A 21,777-nucleotide genomic window follows, 5' to 3' on the forward strand; every position below is an offset into this window, starting at 1 on the left:
TCACGTTCAATAAACGATAAATGTTTCCTAGTTTCCTGGATCGAAGCTCTGAGTAAAGCCAATTTCGACCGAAAGATTACTTTGTCAATTTTTGCAGAACGTGGTAAATTACATTTCAAAGAAATAAACTTCGGAATAATTTTCTTGCGCCTACACTCTTGAAGAAATTTTAAATGGTTCAAAAAACGAAATTTCTTAATCCGAAGATTGGCAAACCTATTGATTTGAGACATAATCAAAAGCAAAACCAAAACAAATGAAAATAAACAAAATCAAACAATAACAGAATGAATAAGAAACAAGAAGTAAAAAGTCACGATCAAAATACAACAATAGAACAAAAATTCCGAAAACAAAAACAAAAACACAAATTGCATAAAAGGCGGAAAATGTAAACGTAAGGCCCGTTTAAGCCACAAATAAGATAAATAAATACCTTTGTGCTGAATAGTAAAGTCAGACCAAACAACGTAAGTAGAAGCACAAATTTGTAAATTACAGCAGACACTTGTTTCGGCGTTACAGGGAACGCCTTTTTCAATGCAAAAAATAATGAGCTTATGGATGAAAAGACATCCGACAAAAGCCAAGAGCAGATAAGCATGCAGCTTAAAAGATAAAAACAGCGGATTAGCCAAACACCAATGACAAAGTTATAAACCGATCAGGAACCAATAGGAATGCAAGCAAAGGCTAGGAGCTTTCTCTTAGGTAGGACCCAGAAAGAAAAAATTCAATTGGACAAGGATTAAGCCGAAGCTTCAACAAAAAGAAAAGAAATTGTCAGTAACCGTGAACCGCAAGAAAGGAAAAGCAGAATGGAAAACCATGAAATAAAATAAACAGAAACAAAAAATATTCGAAAAAAGGAAAAATAGATAAATAGAAGAAAATTGGGGGGGGGGGGTGTCAATCAAGACAAAAAGGTAAAAATAAACAAAGGAAGATAGATGAAAATGAGTGGGGAAAAAAGAAAAAAAAAGGAGGGGGGGGAATGGGGAAAGGACAGTATTAAAGATATGGGAGCCAAATGTTAGAAAAATATGGAACTGCACTAAGATCGTTAACTAAGTTAGAACTGTTCTTCAAAATATGAAAGGATTCCCAAAAGTCAAGATCTGATGAATTGGGGCATTTTTGGATAATCTGATAAGAGTTAAAATCAAAAGAGTGATGAGTTTGTTAAAAAAATTCATAGTTTCGTTCCAAATAATTCTTTTATGGCTTCTTTTGATGTTAACTCTTTATTTACAAACGTTCCCGTCGAGGGTTCATTGTTATGCCTTCGTAGAAGACTTTGTGAATTTCATTTCACCGATACGGAAATTGAGGATTTAATTTTCCTTACCCGTACTTGTCTTAAGCAATGTTCTTTTGTTTTTAATGGGAATTTTTATATTATGTTAGATGGTCTGGCTATGGGTAACCCACTTAGCCTCATTCTTAGTGATATTTACATGCATTATTTTGAGGTTAAGCTGTTCCAAAAACTGCAGTTCCAATTTTATGTTCGGTATGTTGATGATTGTTTTATTCTAATGAACCAGAATCAGTTTGAGAGTGATGAGGTTTTATCTATTTTAAACTCCATTGATCCTCATATTCAGTTTTCTTGTGAGAAAGAACGGAATAATTGCATTTCATTTCTTGATGTACTTGTTTCTCGTACTGAAATTGGTTTTGAAACTACTGTTTATCGCAAACCTTTTGCTGTCTCTTTACCTCCTCATAGACTATCGTCTCATCCTCCAAATCAAAAATATTCTGCTTTCAATTCTTTTGTTCATCGCGCAATTAATATTTGTTCTTCGTCGGAACTTCTTAAAGTGGAACTTAATTATCTTAAAGCTGTGGCAATTGATAGAGACTATCCGCCAACTTTGATTGATTCCATTTATAAAAAACTTTCAAATAAATCCCAAACTAATGTTCTTAACCGAACCTTCATCAGAAAGAATTTGGTTGTTTTGCCATTCTTTCCATCTGTAAGCTATCAGGTTGCTCAGATTCTAAAACGTTTCCAATTCCAGGTGGTGTTCTCTCCTATTAATAAACTTTCATTCTCTTCTCTTAAAGATCCCATTCACCCTCTTAATTGTTGTGGAATTTATAGAATTAATTGTAGTTGTAAACTTGCCTATATTGGACAGACTCGGCGTGCTTTAAAAATTCGCTTGAAAGAGCATCAAAATTATGTGAAAAAACAACAATTAAATAAGTCTAGTATTGCTCAACATTGTTGGGATTCGAATCACTCTTTTGATTTTGACTCTTATCAGATTATCCAAAAATGCCCCAATTCATCAGATCTTGACTTTTGGGAATCCTTTCATATTTTGAAGAACAGTTCTAACTTAGTTAACGATCTTAGTGCAGTTCCATATTTTTCTAACATTTGGCTCCCATATCTTTAATACTGTCCTTTCCCCATTCCCCCCCCCCCCCTCCTTTTTTTTTTCTTTTTTCCCCACTCATTTTTATCTATCTTCCTTTGTTTATTTTTACCTTTTTGTCTTGATTGACACCCCCCCCCCCCCCCCAATTTTCTTCTATTTATCTATTTTTCCTTTTTTCGAATATTTTTTTTTTCTGTTTATTTTATTTCATGGTTTTCCATTCTGCTTTTCCTTTCTTGCGGTTCACGGTTACTGACAATTTCTTTTCTTTTTGTTGAAGCTTCGGCTTAATCCTTGTCCAATTGAATTCTTTCTTTCTGGGTCGTACCTAAGAGAAAGCTCCTAGCCTTTGCTTGCATTCCTATTGGTTCCTGATCGGTTTATAAATTTGTCATTGGTGTTTGGCTAATCCGCTGTTTTTATCTTTTAAGCTGCATGCTTATCTGCTCTTGGCTTTTGTAGGATGTCTTTTCATCCATAAGCTCATTATTTTTTGCATTGAAAAAGGCGTTCCCTGTAACGCCGAAACACGTGTCTGCTGTAATTTACAAATTTGTGCTTCTACTTACGTTGTTTGGTCTGACTTTACTCTCCATTCTATAGTTGAGTTTATATTTCAATGTATCAACTTAATCCGTATAACAGCTAGCTCTGGTCTTCCCAATATCAAGATCTACAATAAAACAAAATATTTTTTACTCAGATTTCAGAAACTTCTACAGCATTAATTTACCCTTTGTGATTTTTTTTTATCATAAAAAATTATTTTTAGTATGCTTATTATTATTATTATTTTTTTTTTTGTTTGTTTTCTTGTCCATCTAAAATTATAAAATTTAACTTTCTATGTTCTGAAATAGGCAAGACTTTTGTTTTTCATACTTTCCATAACAGCATGCAGTTTTAAAATGCAACAAGAGAAAAGTTCCAGTTTAACATTCACGCTTTAAGTCATCACGTAATTTTATCGTTTGATTTATTTTTTATGTTTTAACGGACTAAAATTTTATTAAGTACCATCTAACATAATATAAAAATTCCCATTAAAAACAAAAGAACATTGCTTAAGACAAGTACGGGTAAGGAAAATTAATTCCTCAATTTCCGTATTGGTGAAATGAAATTCAGAAAGTCTTCTACGAAGGCATAACAATGAACCCTCGACGGGAACGTTTGTAAATAAAGAGTTAACATCAAAAGAAGCCATAAAAGAATTATTTGGAACGAAACTATGAATTTTTTTAACAAACTCATCACTCTTTTGATTTTAACTCTTATCAGATTATCCAAAAATGCCCCAATTCATCAGATCTTGACTTTTGGGAATCCTTTCATATTTTGAAGAACAGTTCTAACTTAGTTAACGATCTTAGTGCAGTTCCATATTTTTCTAACATTTGGCTCCCATATCTTTAATACTGTCCTTTCCCCATTCCCCCCCCCCCCTCCTTTTTTTTTTCTTTTTTCCCCACTCATTTTTATCTATCTTCCTTTGTTTATTTTTACCTTTTTGTCTTGATTGACACCCCCCCCCCCCCCAATTTTCTTCTATTTATCTATTTTTTCCTTTTTTCGAATATTTTTTGTTTCTGTTTATTTTATTTCATGGTTTTCCATTCTGCTTTTCCTTTCTTGCGGTTCACGGTTACTGACAATTTCTTTTCTTTTTGTTGAAGCTTCGGCTTAATCCTTGTCCAATTGAATTCTTTCTTTCTGGGTCGTACCTAAGAGAAAGCTCCTAGCCTTTGCTTGCATTCCTATTGGTTCCTGATCGGTTTATAACTTTGTCATTGGTGTTTGGCTAATCCGCTGTTTTTATCTTTTAAGCTGCATGCTTATCTGCTCTTGGCTTTTGTCGGATGTCTTTTCATCCATAAGCTCATTATTTTTTGCATTGAAAAAGGCGTTCCCTGTAACGCCGAAACACGTGTCAGCTGTAATTTACAAATTTGTGCTTCTACTTACGTTGTTTGGTCTGACTTTACTATTCAGCACAAAGGTATTTATTTATCTTATAGAATGGAGAGTTTATTTTCTAATGCTCAATGAAAAGCTTTCATTCTTGTGGCTTCATCACGGGCGCTAGAAGTGCTGGCAATCGGTAGCAAACCTAGTTTGCAAGAAAACATTCATTACGTCTTCATTATAGTTTTTTAAAAAGTTGTATTTCATCACGTGGGAGTTACACCCCAGTACTTATTCGTATTTCAGTAGCTTCTGTAACATGTAAAAGTGTACACATCGAGTAAATGATTCCATATTTAAAACTTCGTGCAAATTTATTATGTCATGGAATAAGACACGCAACGGTGGCACATGAGCAATTTGTAACTGATTTGCTGGGGAAAGTTATTACAGCGTAACAAACATTGCACAAAAATAAAGGCATTGTCCAAAATTAAAAGAGAAAAGTGATTCTTAATTGAAATTTTACGGCAAAAGCTGTTTTAAACATATTCACCGGGAAAGAATGTGTTGAAAATTGCGAAGATAGATTGGAGAAAAATACGAGGAAAATAAAATATTAACTGATAATAAAAATTTCAAAATAGTCACACAAATATGGGTGGACACATTTTTAGGGGTACTTCTTAAACTCTCGTATTTTCAGTTTATACTCGCTTTTTGAAGAAATAAACCGCGATTGTTTTGAAATTCTGCATTGCTGCTGGTATTTTTATAATTGTATTTTAGAAGTAGCTACACTGCATCATTTTACAAATATGTAAGGTTATTCCTGTTTTAGTCTGTAGTGTGTAAAAAAAAGGTGTTGTCGTCAGGTTATATTAAGTATTCTAGAAATATTTCTATGATAGTTTTGGTGTATGCTATAGTCAATATGCAAGTAATACTTACTATCAAAGTTTTTTTATTGCAGCTTGTTGTGGAAGGTTCTCATTAGATATATATTATAGCGTGATTTTGTCAACACAGATATTTTAAGAATGGGCACAGCTTTAAACATGTCACCTAGAAAATGTAGGGAAATACAAGCATAGCTACTACCCTCCACACATACCCAAAGAGTTATTACAAGTGTAACAAGGGTTTTTAGGTGAATAGTTGGACATATAAAAATTAAAACACACCAAAACATGTCATTGAAAGCAAATTACTTAGGAAAATGTGGCAGAAAAAACTTCACCAATTCATAGCTGATACAGAGTCAGTGATATTTCTCCCCAAAAAATCGCAAAAGGGGTGTAGTTTGTCTTACGTATATATGAACAGGGTATTGAAGTTTCCACCAGGACTGTCCGGAGGTGGTTGGTAGAACAGAAAAAAAATCCACGCCTCACCGAGGCAAAGCCCGTCTCACTACGATGATGATGAATGAATAGGGTACTGAAGATTCCAAAAGTACTGTCCGAGGCGATTTATCGAAGAGAAAGAAATGGTCGCCGACCATCTAAAAACCACGCTGCACCGAGTCTGGGAAAAAGCGTCCACAGTGGGCAAAATAACTCAAAGAATGACTGTTAAGGACTGGTATCTTATAAGAACTAATTGTAAGTCGTGCTAGTAACAAAAAATACGAGTACGGTGGATGCGCAATAACAGTTACTCGGCGGTGGGCCAAGAAGGTGAGTACACTGCGAGCAGTATGGGGGCGAGCGTTGTCAAGAAACAGACACCACTTCCCAGTCATGTACAATTGTGGGAGAACACGTTGGATGCGCAGCAACAAGCGCTTCAAAACGGATTCATAGAATTCTGCATAATCCGTTGCTCCATTTCAATTTGATGTAAATTTTCGCACACATACCGTTCGACTGGCCGTAGCAGACTAATATGGGTCGTTTTATTGCGCTACTTGCTACGTGTTGTTTTTCCATAAGTCTCTCCATGCGCATGCGCACGGGCGCATTTTTCACTCATGTAACCTTTGAGATATCCATCCATTCACCGAACTCTTTAGATACACCTTGTGTGTGTATATATATATATATATATATATATATATATATATATATATATATATATATATATATATATATATATATATATATATATATAAAAATAGTGATGTGCGTGTGTTCATATGTATGCTTGTGAGGGGTTATTGTGGAGCGGGCGTGACCTCGAAGCCACATGAAAAACGGCATCGTTAGAAACGTTAGCTTCCGCTACCCTAATAATATTTATCTTACGGCGCCAATAATTGTAAAAGATTATGGATTAATGAGTCTCAAAGTAAAAAGTGAATTAGTATCAAAACTATTTTTAGCGGCATCAGATAATGTTTAACGAACCTTAATTTCCCATCAGCAATGTCGTAAAAATAGTGTTAATGTTGTTACAATAATTTATTCAGTCTTTCACGAAACTTGTGACGGCAGTCCTTATTGATTCATAAGTCGCTTAATATCGTCTTTTTAGCGGGAGCAAGTATTAGCCTCTAAGTTCAACAAAAGTATTTTTTCAGAATTAATTCAAAATTCTAAGTTATTTGATTGAAGTAGTTTATGTCCATACTTAAGTATTAGCAAAGTTATAAAAAGTATTACTCACAATGTGAATTAGAATTTTATGGGGCTGAGTTAAAACATATGAATTTGTGATTACTGCCACTGGTCAAACAAAATGACACAATTAGTAAAAATAATGTAGTGAATGCTATTACGTTAATCATCGGACCAACAATGGCGTCTGATTGTTTAAGCAGCATAACATTATTATATAGATTGCATTTCTAATTTGCAATTGCATCAAATAGAAACTTGGAAGCATGTATTTTCAATAGGACAAAATGTTCTCAATAAAAAATAACCCCAAAATTTTCAAAATCTTATCATCAATTATTCAACACAGTTCAACCAAATTACAGATTACTACTCGCCAGTTGTTTTTTTCTATGATATACAGATGGCTTTAAAATGTTTTAGCAAAAAATAACTGAAAACTGCAATTAATGCATATTTTTTAATTTAGAAGTATGCAACTCTTGAGAAACACATTACTAAATGCAGAACATTGCATTTATGTTTCAGAAATGTAATGTTTTAAACGTTTTAAAGTGATGAATAAATTACGTAAAATGAGAAAGTAGCCGAGTAATTTAATTCCATCAGGATACCTGAACTGCGTAGAAGCCAACGGAATTGTTTTGGACTAAAATATATTTACACTTATCTAAATGCAAAATAGATGCCATTTAGCTGGCATTTAAGAGATCATTTAAAACCCTGAAGTATAACAAATAAACAAAGACATTACAAAATGAAATGAGTTGCAAAAAAAGAAATACAGATTTTTCTTTTTTTCGTAACCATATGTATTCATATTTTGCAATCTTAAGTCCTAGATGCATACTTCTAATTGCAAAAAATGGTCAAAATAATTTGCACAGTAAAGATATTGAATGTTTGAAGCGGAAAAGAAAGTAAGTAAAAAAAAAAAAAAATCTAAGTTTTTATACGGACCTCAGGTCCCCTTATTTATCTTTAGGGAAGTAATTTCCATTGAAAAGTAATGCAAACACAAAACGATTAACATTAGTACGAAACATATTCAACGGGATTTTAAAAATAAGCCGTTTGTGACTTATGCACTTTATACTAACACTCAATAACACACTTGGGGGGGGGGGGGGGGAGGGGGCATAGCGGCTAACAAGGGTTCTAAATTATTTAAGTGCAAGATTGTTTTTTTTTCCTTTTCTTCATATTGCACGAGCTTTTGTAATATGTGCTTTCTAATCATAGAATAACATATACATTTATTTTTCCCTAGCAATTAAAAACATAAAAATGTAATATTTTTTTACTTCTACAACATGTCATTCGTCTTTTAGAGCGATAAGTTCCCTTCTCAACTTCTGCACAGCCTGTTAAAATTTTAATATGCAATTTCTCCTACAGTTTTGATAGCAAATATTTCAATATTTTTGTGTTACAATCATTTTTTAATGGAAATAATTTCCCTAAATTTAAATTAAGGTATGAAAAGTTTGTCCTTATAAAAAGTTTGTTTTCGTATTTTTTCCAATTTCCTTTTTCACTTCAAACTTTCAATATCTTAACTCTGCACCTTATTGTGAACATTCTTCCAATTGGAAGCATCCATCTAGTATTGAGTTGTGAAAATAAAGGTCTTGCTTGTGGTATGCCGTAGAAAGTTGAAATTCGGTATGTCGGAGCCTAGTGGAGTCTACTTTTGCACCTCCACTTTTGGTTGAATTTTGGTGTTCCAAAATAGGTCTTTTACACTTTTCAATGCAAACTCAAGTGATGGCATAGTTTGCCGGACACTTGGCAATATATCACCAAGTTTTGTCGCCACCTTAGTGACAAATTTTGTTTTCCCTTCTTGAATCTGGTTTTAATTTGGCGATATTCCGAGAGCTAACCATTGAACCTAGCTAAAATTGTCGATATTGGGAAAATCATCCCTGTAAATGGCTTTTTTGCTTCGGTTCGCGACAAACTAGGGATGAAAATCTGTAATATGTTTCCTTGCTTACTTCAAGGCACTATTATCATTAAATTGGCTTAAAAAGAAGTCATGTGATGCCCACATTAGCTCGTTTATTTCACTTTAGCTTTTTAATTAGCATTAGCCTTTTAATTAATATTCATTTATACACTAGAATGATGCATTAATATTCTGAGTTTGAGAATGACAGCTACGGAGTGTATATTTTGCCATGATGAGGACAGTGGGACAGGATCAGTGAGCCACCATTAATTCGTTACTCACTGGTCTCTTCTCCCTTTTATATTAAAAATGGAGAAATTATGCATTGAAATAAATTTAATTACAATTAACCTGTTGATGTAAAGAAATATAACAAAAAATCCTTTGAAATCCCCGCACCAACGAAATAAAAATGCTTGCATGGAGTTATGACTGTTGTAGCCATTTTAACATCAGATAAATATTTCCCTTTCGTACTTATTCTTTTTTAAACATTATTTTTTAATTGTTTCATTGCAATATGCTTGATGTAAATATATACCTACATTTCATAATTTCAACATGCTTAGTAAAAAGGAAGTCAAGCTATTTTCTGATTAAAACTGGAAATGTTTTTTTGTACTAATGAAGGATAAAGACTACAGTGAAAGCAAACCATCCTTATCAAATGCTACATCACAAGATGGCACTTTGAGTCAATTTAGTAATCCGAAATCATCTAAATCATTCTATCTCGCTCCCAAACAAATATGCTGTAGATGTCAATATTGTGTGCCAAGACCGCATGAAATTTACCTTGTCGAAATCAATAACTTATACCAAAACCAAACGGCAACAATCATTCATATTTTTCCTGGTGAATTTAAATTCTTTCAAAGTTTGCTAAAGCATTAAATAAATGTGTCTCACTGTTCCCACTTTTTGGGGGAACAGTGAGACAAAGTTGCATGTTGTTCCTATTTTGTATTTTCATTTGTGTGAATTAAGTTTCTTTAGACCAATTTTATAATACCTAGCACCGTAAAATGTTGCAACTTTGTGACAAGGGGGCAGCAATTGGCTAATGTTGCCATGGTGATGTCTTTTCCTTCTAGTGACCTCTTTTTCGAACTTACGAGCTCAAAAAAAAAAAAAAAAAAAAAAAACACCAGGTAATGTAAACATTTAGGTAGTTAAAGACGCTTCATCAGATATTGTCATTGTTGATGTATACCTTTGATAACTTAGTCGTTCTTAGTGACTGATTCGACTCAATCGTGGAAGAGCTAAAAGTCTAATTTAGACAAACCACTTTTATTGTTTTCCAAGATCTGGTAAGTTCAGATTTGCTTTAGTATTTAGTCAGTTATGAATTAACCCGCTTTTGGCTTAAAATCTTCCATAGTTTTCACAAGCTTTCAACATTTATCGCAAATAGGAATGTTGAGGTAAAACAATAGTCCACCTATTTTTCACGGTTTTTAGTGGCTTGGAGCTTCATTTTATTCTCTCTGCAGGGATGCTTTCGTCATATTTAGATTACTTATTTTGATGAGATTTGAAATGTTATTTCACATTTCATTTTTTAAATTTTTTGTTGATCTCGTTTAAAACTTGTGAGACTTACGTATTTTCTGAGACCTTAGTATAGGTAAATAGCCTTTAGTTGTTATTTTTCTAGTTTTTATATGTTTCAACTCATTGAAATGGAAGAGACAAACTGCTCATTGCACAGTCATATATCATGACTGAAAACTACAAGAGTTGCAGAACTAAAACAGCTAGATCGAACTAAATAATAGTTTACTGAGATCACTACTGACAGATGCAGAGTGAAAAAATAATGTTGGCAGACAACTAATGTGGTTCTAGGAAGGCGGGGATGGCGTGGAGGGAAGTGCCACTAGCCAGGCGAGTAACGTTGCCAGTATTGCTGTCCGACGTCTCACACGAGAGTTTCTAAGGCTTTGCACTACCGGAAAACATTGACTGAACCTGACGGTTTTTAATCTATCACATTTTCAGTTCGACTGAAAAAATACGTCGTTTATTGTATTTAAATACTGAGTATTCATCAAATACTGAAAAACCCATAAAAATATAAGTTTTTCATTATTTTGGAAAATTTTGGGGCCCATGCTTGGCCGAAAGATATTAGATGTTCGAAACCAAATTTAAACACAATGTTTTGAGGCTCTGTTTAAAGACGTTACAAACTATTACATTAAGAAAACGTCTAATTAAAAAATTAAAAAAAAATCTCAATTTTTTTTTTTTTTTCATATTTTGTCAAACTTTAGGCCCCATGCGCGAACGGAAGATGTCAACCGATTTCCGTAATTCTTTTTTCCTTTGTTTCTCTTTACAATTCGCAACTTTTCCGCGCTATTACCACTAAGAAATTAAAAAAAATGAGGTTTTTCGGCCCACCCTAATGTGTGTGTATCTATCTATCTATCTATCTCTCTCTCTCTCTCTCTCTCTCTCTATATATATATATATATATATATATATATATATATATATATATATATATATATATATATATATATATATATATATATATATATATATATATATAATATATATATATATATATATATATATAATATATATATATATATATATATATATATATATATATATATATATAATATATATATATATATATATATATATATATATATTAATATATATATATATATATATATATATAATATATATATATATATATATATATATAGAGAGAGAGAGAGAGAGAGAGAGAGAGAGAGAGAGAGTGTTTCAAACTACAGCTCATTTTTCTTTTACGGTTAGAAAAACGAAAACAGTTTTTGATTAGATGTTACTGTCGTAACAGATATAATCAAAAACACTGCAAAACATTTTTCATCTCCATTTAGCCTCAGTGAGTAAGCTTTATCAGCCCAATAGAGCAGTCAATCCATAAGCTTCAAGAATGAAAAATTTGATTAGTCCGTTTACCTAGCAACGCGTCAGTTCTGGTCATTAATTTTGGAGCTGCCTTGACAACCAAGACAGGCAATTTATTAGAGACGCATTATGAAGAAAAAAAAACCCTGAATTTCACATTAATGCTCACCACAGGAAGGTTAAAAAAAAGGAAAAAAAAGCCTCGCCCTATTTTATATATATATATATATATATATATATATATATATATATATATATATATATATATATATATATAGGCTTCATCACTTATAATTTGATATTCCATATTAATGTAACCGGAAGTTAAACATGTTGATATCTTTGTTGCGTATAAAACTAATAAAATGAATACCAGCAAGTTGTAACGACTGGAAGTAACCGGAGGAGGAGGTGGTAAGGATAATATTTTAATGGTTTTTTTTTTCTTCTCTTCTTTTCAGGCTTAAAAAAAAAAGAAAAAAAAAGAAGGATTTCAATTTTTAAAAGACCAATGTTTTGTGTTGAAACATAGACATAAAGTGATTCTTTTTATTTGGTCATCCTAAATTAAAGAAGCAAACAAAGGATTTTTTTTTTCTGAAACAATTTAATACAAAAATAATATGAATCAGTATTGAAGATTTGACAGTTTTATAAGGTATCACTAAAAGTAATCCAAATTTATTGTTTCCAACAAATATTGTCAAAAATAATGCGGTCTACTACATTTATATCACTTCCCATTCTGACAATATAATGCAACAAAATCCATTATATTTTTATAGCTTGCTCAATCCATTTCCAAAGGCATAACATTTTTCTGCATGTATTTGCACTTTCTTTCTGGAATTTCAAGTTTTCACTTATTATATTTTTCAATACGTGCAAACATAATGTATCATGATATAACGTATCGACTGCCTAAAATTCTTGACATAAAAAAAGTTATAGGTGTTTTACGTACAACAACACTGACCATGTTATTCGCATGAAAGATGCAATAGATACCACGGGTTTTCAAGATTTTACCTAGTATATAGTGCGAAAACAATGTTGGAGACAAGATACAAGGAAGAGCTTAATAAACATGTATCTTGCGGACGATGATCAAGTCAATATGCTGCCCGCAACAAGTACAAATGTTAAAGTTTTAATTAAAATGTTTTTTTAAAAAAGGCAAAAAAAAAAAAAAAAAAAAAAAACCTCCATTGATACTTCATGTTATGATACATAATGGTTCCTTATATCCAAATGTATCACATTAAAATACTATTATGTATCATAATATGAAGTATGTTTTTAAAATAAAAAAAAATAAAAAAAAAAAACAAAAAAACTTGATACTTCCTATTATGACACAAAATGGTTCCTTATATCCACAATATTCAAGATTATAAACCAGAGTTTAAAATTTCCAAATAAAAGTACAAATATAGAGACACTAATGTCACACCCGTGCAAATGGATTGATCAAGTCGCACAAATATTTTTACATTACATAAATTAAGTTATATCAAACGAGAACACAATTAGTAAACAATTTCAGTTAAAAAAATGTTTAAAATTAAAAAAAAAAGCATATGTGCATAATGCGAACTCATCACTGTGACCCATATTTTTCAAAATAAGCCCAGAAATTTATTGAATTATTTTGCCTTGATGATCATTAGTGACAAATTACGAAGAACATATATGCTAGAGGTCTTTAATGCTTATCAAAAACTAAACTTTACCATAAAATACCTTACTATAGGTGACAAAAGGGTTTGATTTCGCACAATTTTTCGTAATTCTAATTGATTAGCTTACAGGGTAACGAAAAGTAATTAAAAAAAAAGAAAGAAAAATCAAAATAAAAAATAACTTAACCTTTTAGTACGTTTCATAACATTAATTTATATATTTTTATCCGACTGCGTGTGCGCGACGCAAAGGAGGGTAACGTGTTTCTGAGTTTATATATGTATGTATGTTAACATGTTCCTATCTGGCGTTGTAGAGGCTAAAACCTTTGGCCAATTTTGATGATTCTTAAGTCAGTCAATTTATCTTAACCTTTCAAGTGTCATTGAACACAAGGCAGTAATCGAAATTCACCGTGGCAACAACCAGAAGCCACAATAGTACGCAAGCCAGGCCGATAAAGGGGGGGGGAGGGGGTTATTTGACCCACCGGGAATCTTATTGTAAGCCGTAGTGTAGCTCGCAAAAAAAAGTTCTAGCACCATTCCGTATATTTTGGATGGTACATGCGCTACACCGGTAGTAGGAAGTAACGCATCGGGAAAGGATATTTTAGGATAAAAAGATTTTGTACGGCATATATAGTTAATTTTAAAGATGATCAATTTAAAAGTCATTTTCAACTTATTGCCATTACAAAGAATAACGGGTCTGGAAATGCTCAGAATTTTTGCTTTGCAATTATTTTACGTACTTTTCCAGTGATTTTACGATATAAGGATTTCGCATATTTTCTTTTCTTTTTATGTATAATTTCATTTTTTTTCAACCCCGTACCAATTTATTGATACAGAGTTGAATATATGGGGGTGTCAACCCCTCCTATCAGAATGAGGGTTGCTGGTCATTTGAAAATGTACGGCATTAGTTGAGACACATTTGTAAACATTCAAAATAAATTTAAAAAATAATGCCGTCTAAAAATTATGGTCCATGAGAAAATTTAAAAAAAAACGTTAATTGTATAACAACAATTAATTTTGTACATTAGTTGAATTTGTTTCTGTATGGCAATACGTATTTTGAATAAAGGCCGGAATATATTATCTTTCTATACTATTGCCATTTAAAATGAGTGGTACAAAATATAGTAATTAATTTTAAACAAATAGGTAAAATATATAAATTGAAAAAAAGCTTTAATCCGGGTTAACGCGCGCTTCCTGGGCGAACGTTAGGACACGAGGGAATCAATGAATTACCCCAGATCAAACCCAGTCATACGCTAATAAAAACATCATTTTTCGACTTGTTTACTGTTAAAACCATAAAATCTTACAATTTTCGACATTAGAATTGAATTTTGGACGGATGTGCGATTTATAAATGGGCTTTACATCGCACTTATGATGAAAGCATTTCTACATTTGTTCTTTAAATCAAATTCAGGCACACTGCAAATAATAACACTTTATGTGAGTTCTACAAACTTTATAACACCTATAATGCAGTAACTGGTATTTTTGATGCAGAAACTTGTAGAATTATTGCTAAAAATCTTTCATTTTTTATTAAAACTAAAAAAAATATATAAAATCCATACAATCGAGGCAATCTCGTCTCACTTTACTCCATTTTACATCGTATTTTGCAATCATAAAATCACAGTGGTTCACTTTATTTAAAGTATTTCCATCTCTTTTCAACTCTGTGTCATATTCGCTGAAAGTTTCGTGATCTAAGAATTTCTCTCTCATCTAAAAAATCGTCAACTCCATATTCTTCATTGATGAAACAATTATTTGATTCAATTTCAGCAAAAAATGTTCGAAAAGTACCTATTTCTTTCTTGTAAAGTATTGGTATACTATTTACATGAAATAACTTCATTATTAAACGGATATAAACAAAATAACCGTATTACACTGTTAAAAATTCAGGAAGATTTTCTGGTAATTGTTACTGTAAAATTGCATCGCCGACGCATCGCTGATTTTTACGGTAATTTATACCAGAGAAATAAGCGATCCCAGCGCCAACTGGTTGCTGTGGCCTACCGAGGAAACCGTAAAATTTTACAGTAACATTTGGCAACATGGATGCCAGTAACAATTACCGTAAATTTTCCGTAAAATTTTTAACAGTGTAGCCATTCGAAACAGTTGGTCTGTGAAACAAATGGCAGGATGCCCGGCGTCATTTTATGACCCCAGTAACTGACCAAACGTGTTTTAGTGGAGCACAAATGCCTTAAATCCATTAAAACTGCTACCAAAAGGTAGATGAGGGGACCAAACTCAGCTACTAAAAAGAAAATAATGAACTGGTGGCTAGTTTTTTGGCAATTACTATTAGCAGAAGGCTTGGGGCCATAAATCGACCCCCGCGCATCCTCCCGGGTTAAATTCAGTGCGATTGACTGAAGGAGTGAATTGATAATATATTATACGGTTTATGAGTTTACCTAAAGTTAAAAAAGAAAATAATAAAATGCCGCACATTTTTCAATAAAGGGTTAATCGTAGCTGATGTGTTTTTCAACGATTTTTTAAGAGTTTTTTTTTTGTCATAAATTTTTGTACGGCATTAACATTATTTTGTTAACAACATTCTTATAAAAAATTCTAATGCCGTGCCTTTTATGTGGGACTAAAGTGAAAATTGCAGTATTCGATTCAGAATCCAACCAATGATGTGACGTCATGGCTGGTAGCCGCGAAGATCGTTTTCTTTTTCTCCTGACCGAGCGTGAAGGATCTTTAGCATTGAGATCTGTGGTTGTGTTCTGGTTTGAAAAATCATGAAAAAAAAAAAAAAAAAAAACTGTTGCATATTTTGGATTTTTTTTTTTTTTAATGAAGAGCGAGAAATGTTTTGTACTATAAGGTACCTAAGTTTTAAAACAGAAGCTTTCATACTTTTTATGCGAGGGTTTTAGAAAACCCCACAGGCACTCTTTTTTCAAAGTTTTTTTTTTTTCTTTTTATCTTGATTAAAATTATATTTCCTATCCTCGAATAGGAAAAATATTTCTTTAACTCAATTAGTCCTCTGTCTGTGAAATAAAAAAATGCTAAAATGTGCCAAAAATGTTAAATAACATTTTTTCTAAAATTATCAAAAATGGGCCTCCGAGGAGCCGGCCGGATTTTAAATGAATATTCTAAATGTTATTATTATTTATATGATTCGTAAACTTACTTGATTTTAATTTTAATGCAATAATCTGTGTCTTGCAGCATGAAAACTGAAATAAACACTATCGTTTGTCCTTTTACGTCTAAAATATATTTATTATACCAACAATTTATGCATTTTTGAAACACTATACTTTTATTAATTTAAGAAAAGGACACTTTAATTCAAAAACAGTTTCAGATCCTTCAATAAATTTTGAATAAAAATATCGATGTAAGGTTTTGTTTACAATCTTGACCCTGTAAATACTCGTATATACATGACAAAAAAATTAAATAATGCAAGCATTAGAATTGAATTTTACAAACACCGTAGTGCTGTGATTAATTTATATGATTTATAAAAAAGGCAGAAAATATTTTTTCAATCGAGTAGGTACAATTTTTTCAGGTGGCATTTAGTTTTTATTGATTTTTTTTTATCATCACTAAAAAGTATGCATATGATGTACAAAAATATTTGACCGTATTTCACCGTCCTCAAGATTAATTTTTTTTTGTCATATGTTCCATGAAAAATGTACGGCATTATATCACATCATATTGTTATTTAAAGAAGTTTTAGAATCTTAAAACATTATGATGGATGAAATGACCTGTAATCCTCGGTCTGAATGGAGGGGTTGGTATTCCCATATTTTCACCCCCGTACCAATTTATTGGTACGGCATTGAAAAAAAATGAAATTATATATAAAAAGAAAAGAAAATATGCTAAAACCGTACATGGAAAAAAAATCCGTAAAATAATTAGAAAATCCAAAATTTTTGGGCCTTTCCTGACCCATTTATTTATTTATTTATTCATTTTTTGTACGGAAATAAGTTAAAAATAACTTTTAATTGATTGTCTATAAAATTTACTACATGCCGTACAAAATCTTTTTATCCTAAAATACCCTTTCCCGATGCGTCACTCCCTGCTCCCGGTGTAGTCACATGTACCACCCAAAATGTACGGCATTATATCAAACCATATTGTTTTTTGAAGAAGTTTTAGAATCTTAAAAAATTATGATGGATCAAATGACTCGAAACCTTCGGTCTGAAAGGAGGGGTTGGCACCCCCATATTTACACCCCAGTACCAATAAATTTGTGCGGCACTAAAAATTATATATAAAAAGGAAAGAAAATATGTTAATGCCGTATATGGTAAAATCACTGAAAACGTCCGTTAAATAATTGGAAATCCAAACCTTTTCGGCCTTTCCTGATCCATTTCCGCAGTGTTAAATTGGTTATAAAAATGATCATATTTACTAAATGGTAGATTGGATATATAAGATCATTTTTTGATATTAATGATGAATTAAATATCTTAAAGCGTTGATTAAGGAAAAATGCAATAAACACTTATTGACGTATAGTGGAAAATTATCAATCAAAAGTATACTTCGAGTAGTTGGGATTCTTATTCCCAAATAAAAATCAATTAACAATAAATTCATAGAAAAAACAATTCAATTTTGTGAAAACTTACCATCTTTCTTTTTTTTTACTTTGATATTATATTGTTATAAAATACTGAACTAAATCATCAGTAACAAAAAAACATAAGAACCAATGTTATATATATATATATATATATATATATTCATAAATTGATCTATGCATAGATTATATGTGAAATTGGATACTTCATTATGTAATTATTGGATACTTTGGATAGCATCGGAATGCGACGATTCCTCTGCTCATTCGATTTGAATCATATATATCAACGGCTATTTCCTTTTGATTTTTGAAGGAAACGGTGATGGACTGCTTTTATACTATAGAGGCATTTTTTAAAATCACTATCTTGACAAAACGTTCATTAGTCCTTAGGTGTTCACAACAGAATTAAAATTATACAGTTCACTGGATTCAGAGGTTTAGTGATCAATACAATCCTTGGAATGTTGATGGATTTTCAAGCTGCAGTTATTCTGGAATCAGTTAAATTTTGATGAATAAATATTTTGTAATTGTTCTGTAATCCTTTGCAAATACTGATGACTTTTGCTGCTCCTGGGCTTATAGACGCTCGTTCAAAAGGTATTAAAACTTGATGGATTTTCAACTGTTGATGATAAAATACTGGTGAATTTTCTGCTCCATGGCTTATGAATTTTCGAAGATGATAAGGAATTTAATCTTGATAAAAATGCTCTTGGTTAAAATAATTCATTTTTCATTAAAAAAAACATATAGTCCAGATCATACTCAGGATGATTGTAGATTTAGAAGAAACTTATGACGCTTTTTCCCACGAGGCTGGAACAACACAAAAAATACGTGCACACACATCATGCAGCTTCTACACGAGTACTGCACTGAACTTTTTTTCAGATAAATCAGAATCGCAAAAACGAAATGTCACACCGACGCTACGTCTCAATATCCAATCACATTGATGCATTTAAAAAGTGACAGCATATGACTCCACCTTTATTTTTTCAAATTTAGGTGAGCAATTCTGGCTCGTGTTGGTGCTGCCCTCTGTCTGTACAAAATAACAATATTGTAAAATCCCAAAAATAAAAATGTTAAAGTCTGATTCTTTAACACGCAGCCTGCATTTTTTGCTTACTATGTGTACAAAATCGATTTTGATCAGATTCCCGACTTTTGCGATACTCAGTCATTCTTTTTGCAGTGCTATACAACACTTTTTTCTTTGTTGTTTTTGAAAGACTATTATAATTAAGTCGATTTTTATCTCTAACATGTTGCATTTGTTTTTGTCGTAAATCAGGGGACTGAGTTTCGCGACGTGTATTTTCTTGACGGGCTTTTTTAGTTTTGCGACAAAGATTTGACTGACGACGTTTCTGAGCTCGCGTTCTTATGAGTTATACATGCTCTTTATTTAGAATTTTTAGACAAAGCAATTAGAAACAATGTTGCTTGAGTACGAGTCATAATCGATTCATCAACAACATAACTGGATGCACATCATTGGTGGTCAGTGTAAAATAGAACGATAAATGTTGCTATTGATATTGTGCATGGGTGTAACTGTACAGAAGCTCCACGAAACTATTTTGGACCGAGCTGTGGTTGACTTAAGTTCGCGCAATTTATCTAAAGGCCAATCATACGTAGCTTTGAGCCGAGTTAGGTCCCTAGAGGGTCTAATAATCAGTAATTTAGACCACCACAAGGTACTTAATAATCCTCACGATGTAAATTACCTCAATGAAATGAAATTATTGCGAAAATTATCGTCTTATAATCATAATAACTAAGTCAATGAAGTGTAAAATAAAAAGTAATTATAAAAACAAAAATCCCGATTGCGTAAAAATAAAAAAAAAAAAAAGCTTAAAAGAAAAAAAGTAATCCGAGTAGTGTTTAGAATGCTAGTTATTCAGTAGTACTTAATACTTTGTAATATTGCTTATTTTTAATAATAGTAACAATGCTTTGTCCCTAAACTATTTTTATTCTACATACAAAATTAATAATTTGTGTGAATTTTTTTCCACTTTGAACAATATCTATGTGTGCCACCTGACAATTAAAAGTTATTAAAACTCAGAAAAATAACACATTAAGCAATTTTTTACATTTATTTAATAAATGAAAGAATTATTTGGTTTATTGAAGCAAATTTACAGTATATTTCATAATATTACTTTGTTAAATATTAAAGCTCGGCTTGAAAGTTAGTTTTTAATCAATTTTCCTCCTTTTGTGAAGATTTGGGAGTTGTTTTCGATCATGCTCAACCACTTGTAATATATTCTGGCAATGATCTTCAGTTTTGGCTGGTATTAAAAATTCATTGGTCAGCTTTATTCCTCGCTCAGCACAATCGTTTAATACATTTATTCCTTTCAAATTAGTTTTTGAAGTCTGATATGAAATACAATTTGGCGATTGTTTAATTTCTTCCACCAGGAATTCTGAATCTAACTTCAAAATTAAAAATAAAAACCAGGAATCAATCCTAACAAAATCAGACAGTGTTGATGATAAATTAATTTCTGTTGGAAACTTTAGTTTTCCAAATCCCATACCAAATCTGTGTTTTGGATTAGAAAGATTAGCTGGTCTAATGGCTAACATACTGTCAGCAAGAGCACGTTGGTCTGCTTCAGGTACTTAATCACTCCATAGTGCTAGAGGTACAGTTTCTTCTGTCAGATACTAAAGGTGTTTTTTAAAAGCATTAATTGCACTTTCAGAAATTTCTGAATTAATAATACTATATTTTATAAGTAAAAGACAGAAATGCACGTCATCTACCAATGAACTATGTATCAAAGTGACGAAATTAACAAATTTTCTAAATTTTAAAACTTGTTGATGTGTAGTTATTGTTCCAGTTGGTAGTTCTTGTATTTGATGTTGAAATAAGCAAATTTTGATTGAAGAAATTAATTTTGGCGTCGTGCTTTATGTAATGCTCCTGGCGATTAAAGTCGGCTGCAGTTATCTCATTTGGATCGTTTACTAAGAATAAAAGACAACGTAGAACAAATTCTAAGTAATCACCTCTGCAAAACACAACATTTGATTTAGCTAATTTGATAACATTGTTTTTGCACTAGTCAGTTAATCTTTTTGCGGACTCACTGAATGAACTGTCATCAAATTTGGATAAATCTATAGATAAAATATATATCTGCGTCACTCTCTTCCACAAACTGCAGTATTGTATAATGTTTGCGAAATCTTTTAAGCACAGATATGTCTAGTGACTTCGATACTTCAATTTTTAAATCGTCAAACACATGTGACAATATAATTTCTCCAATGTGGTGACGACAAGCTAACCCAAAGAGAGCTTTACCCAAACGCTCTTGAAAAGCTACACATGCTGCAGTTATATGTCCTGTATTAGAAGCAGTTGTGTCAAACGACATATTAACAGAACGAGTCAGAACAGTTTTATGAATTAAGCAAATTAGTTGCTAAATTAGCAATGATATCTCTGGTACTTTTTTTTGTCTGTTCCTGGTGGATATGCTGGTAAACCAAGAAGCTTAATTTCATATGAATTGCCCACTATAACTGCAAGTCTTTCTTCTGCAATATTTTGATTTATTAAAGTTGGTAAAAGTTTAGAATCCCAGTGCAAAGTTGCAAAATCATAACCATTCCATTGATCCTTACAAGCTTTGGCAAAGTCTCTGACACTTGATCGTCTTGCTCTGTATGTTGTTGCATATGATGCTGAAAT

General features: G+C 31.9%; 1 protein-coding gene across 1 annotated transcript in view; it reads right to left on the reverse strand.

Moving 5' to 3' along the window:
- Positions 1 to 21,460, reverse strand: part of LOC129230990 (gastrin/cholecystokinin type B receptor-like) — a 104,657-nt gene extending 83,197 nt beyond the window's left edge. Inside the window, exon 1 of the mRNA XM_054865234.1 lies at positions 21,229 to 21,460. Within this exon, the coding sequence (XP_054721209.1) occupies positions 21,229 to 21,460 (232 nt within the window). The remainder of the gene's footprint in view (positions 1 to 21,228) is intronic.
- Between the last annotated feature and the right edge of the window lie 317 nt (positions 21,461 to 21,777).

Source organism: Uloborus diversus, chromosome 10 (assembly GCF_026930045.1).
Source record: "Uloborus diversus isolate 005 chromosome 10, Udiv.v.3.1, whole genome shotgun sequence".
NCBI classification, from domain to species: Eukaryota; Metazoa; Arthropoda; class Arachnida; order Araneae; family Uloboridae; genus Uloborus; species Uloborus diversus.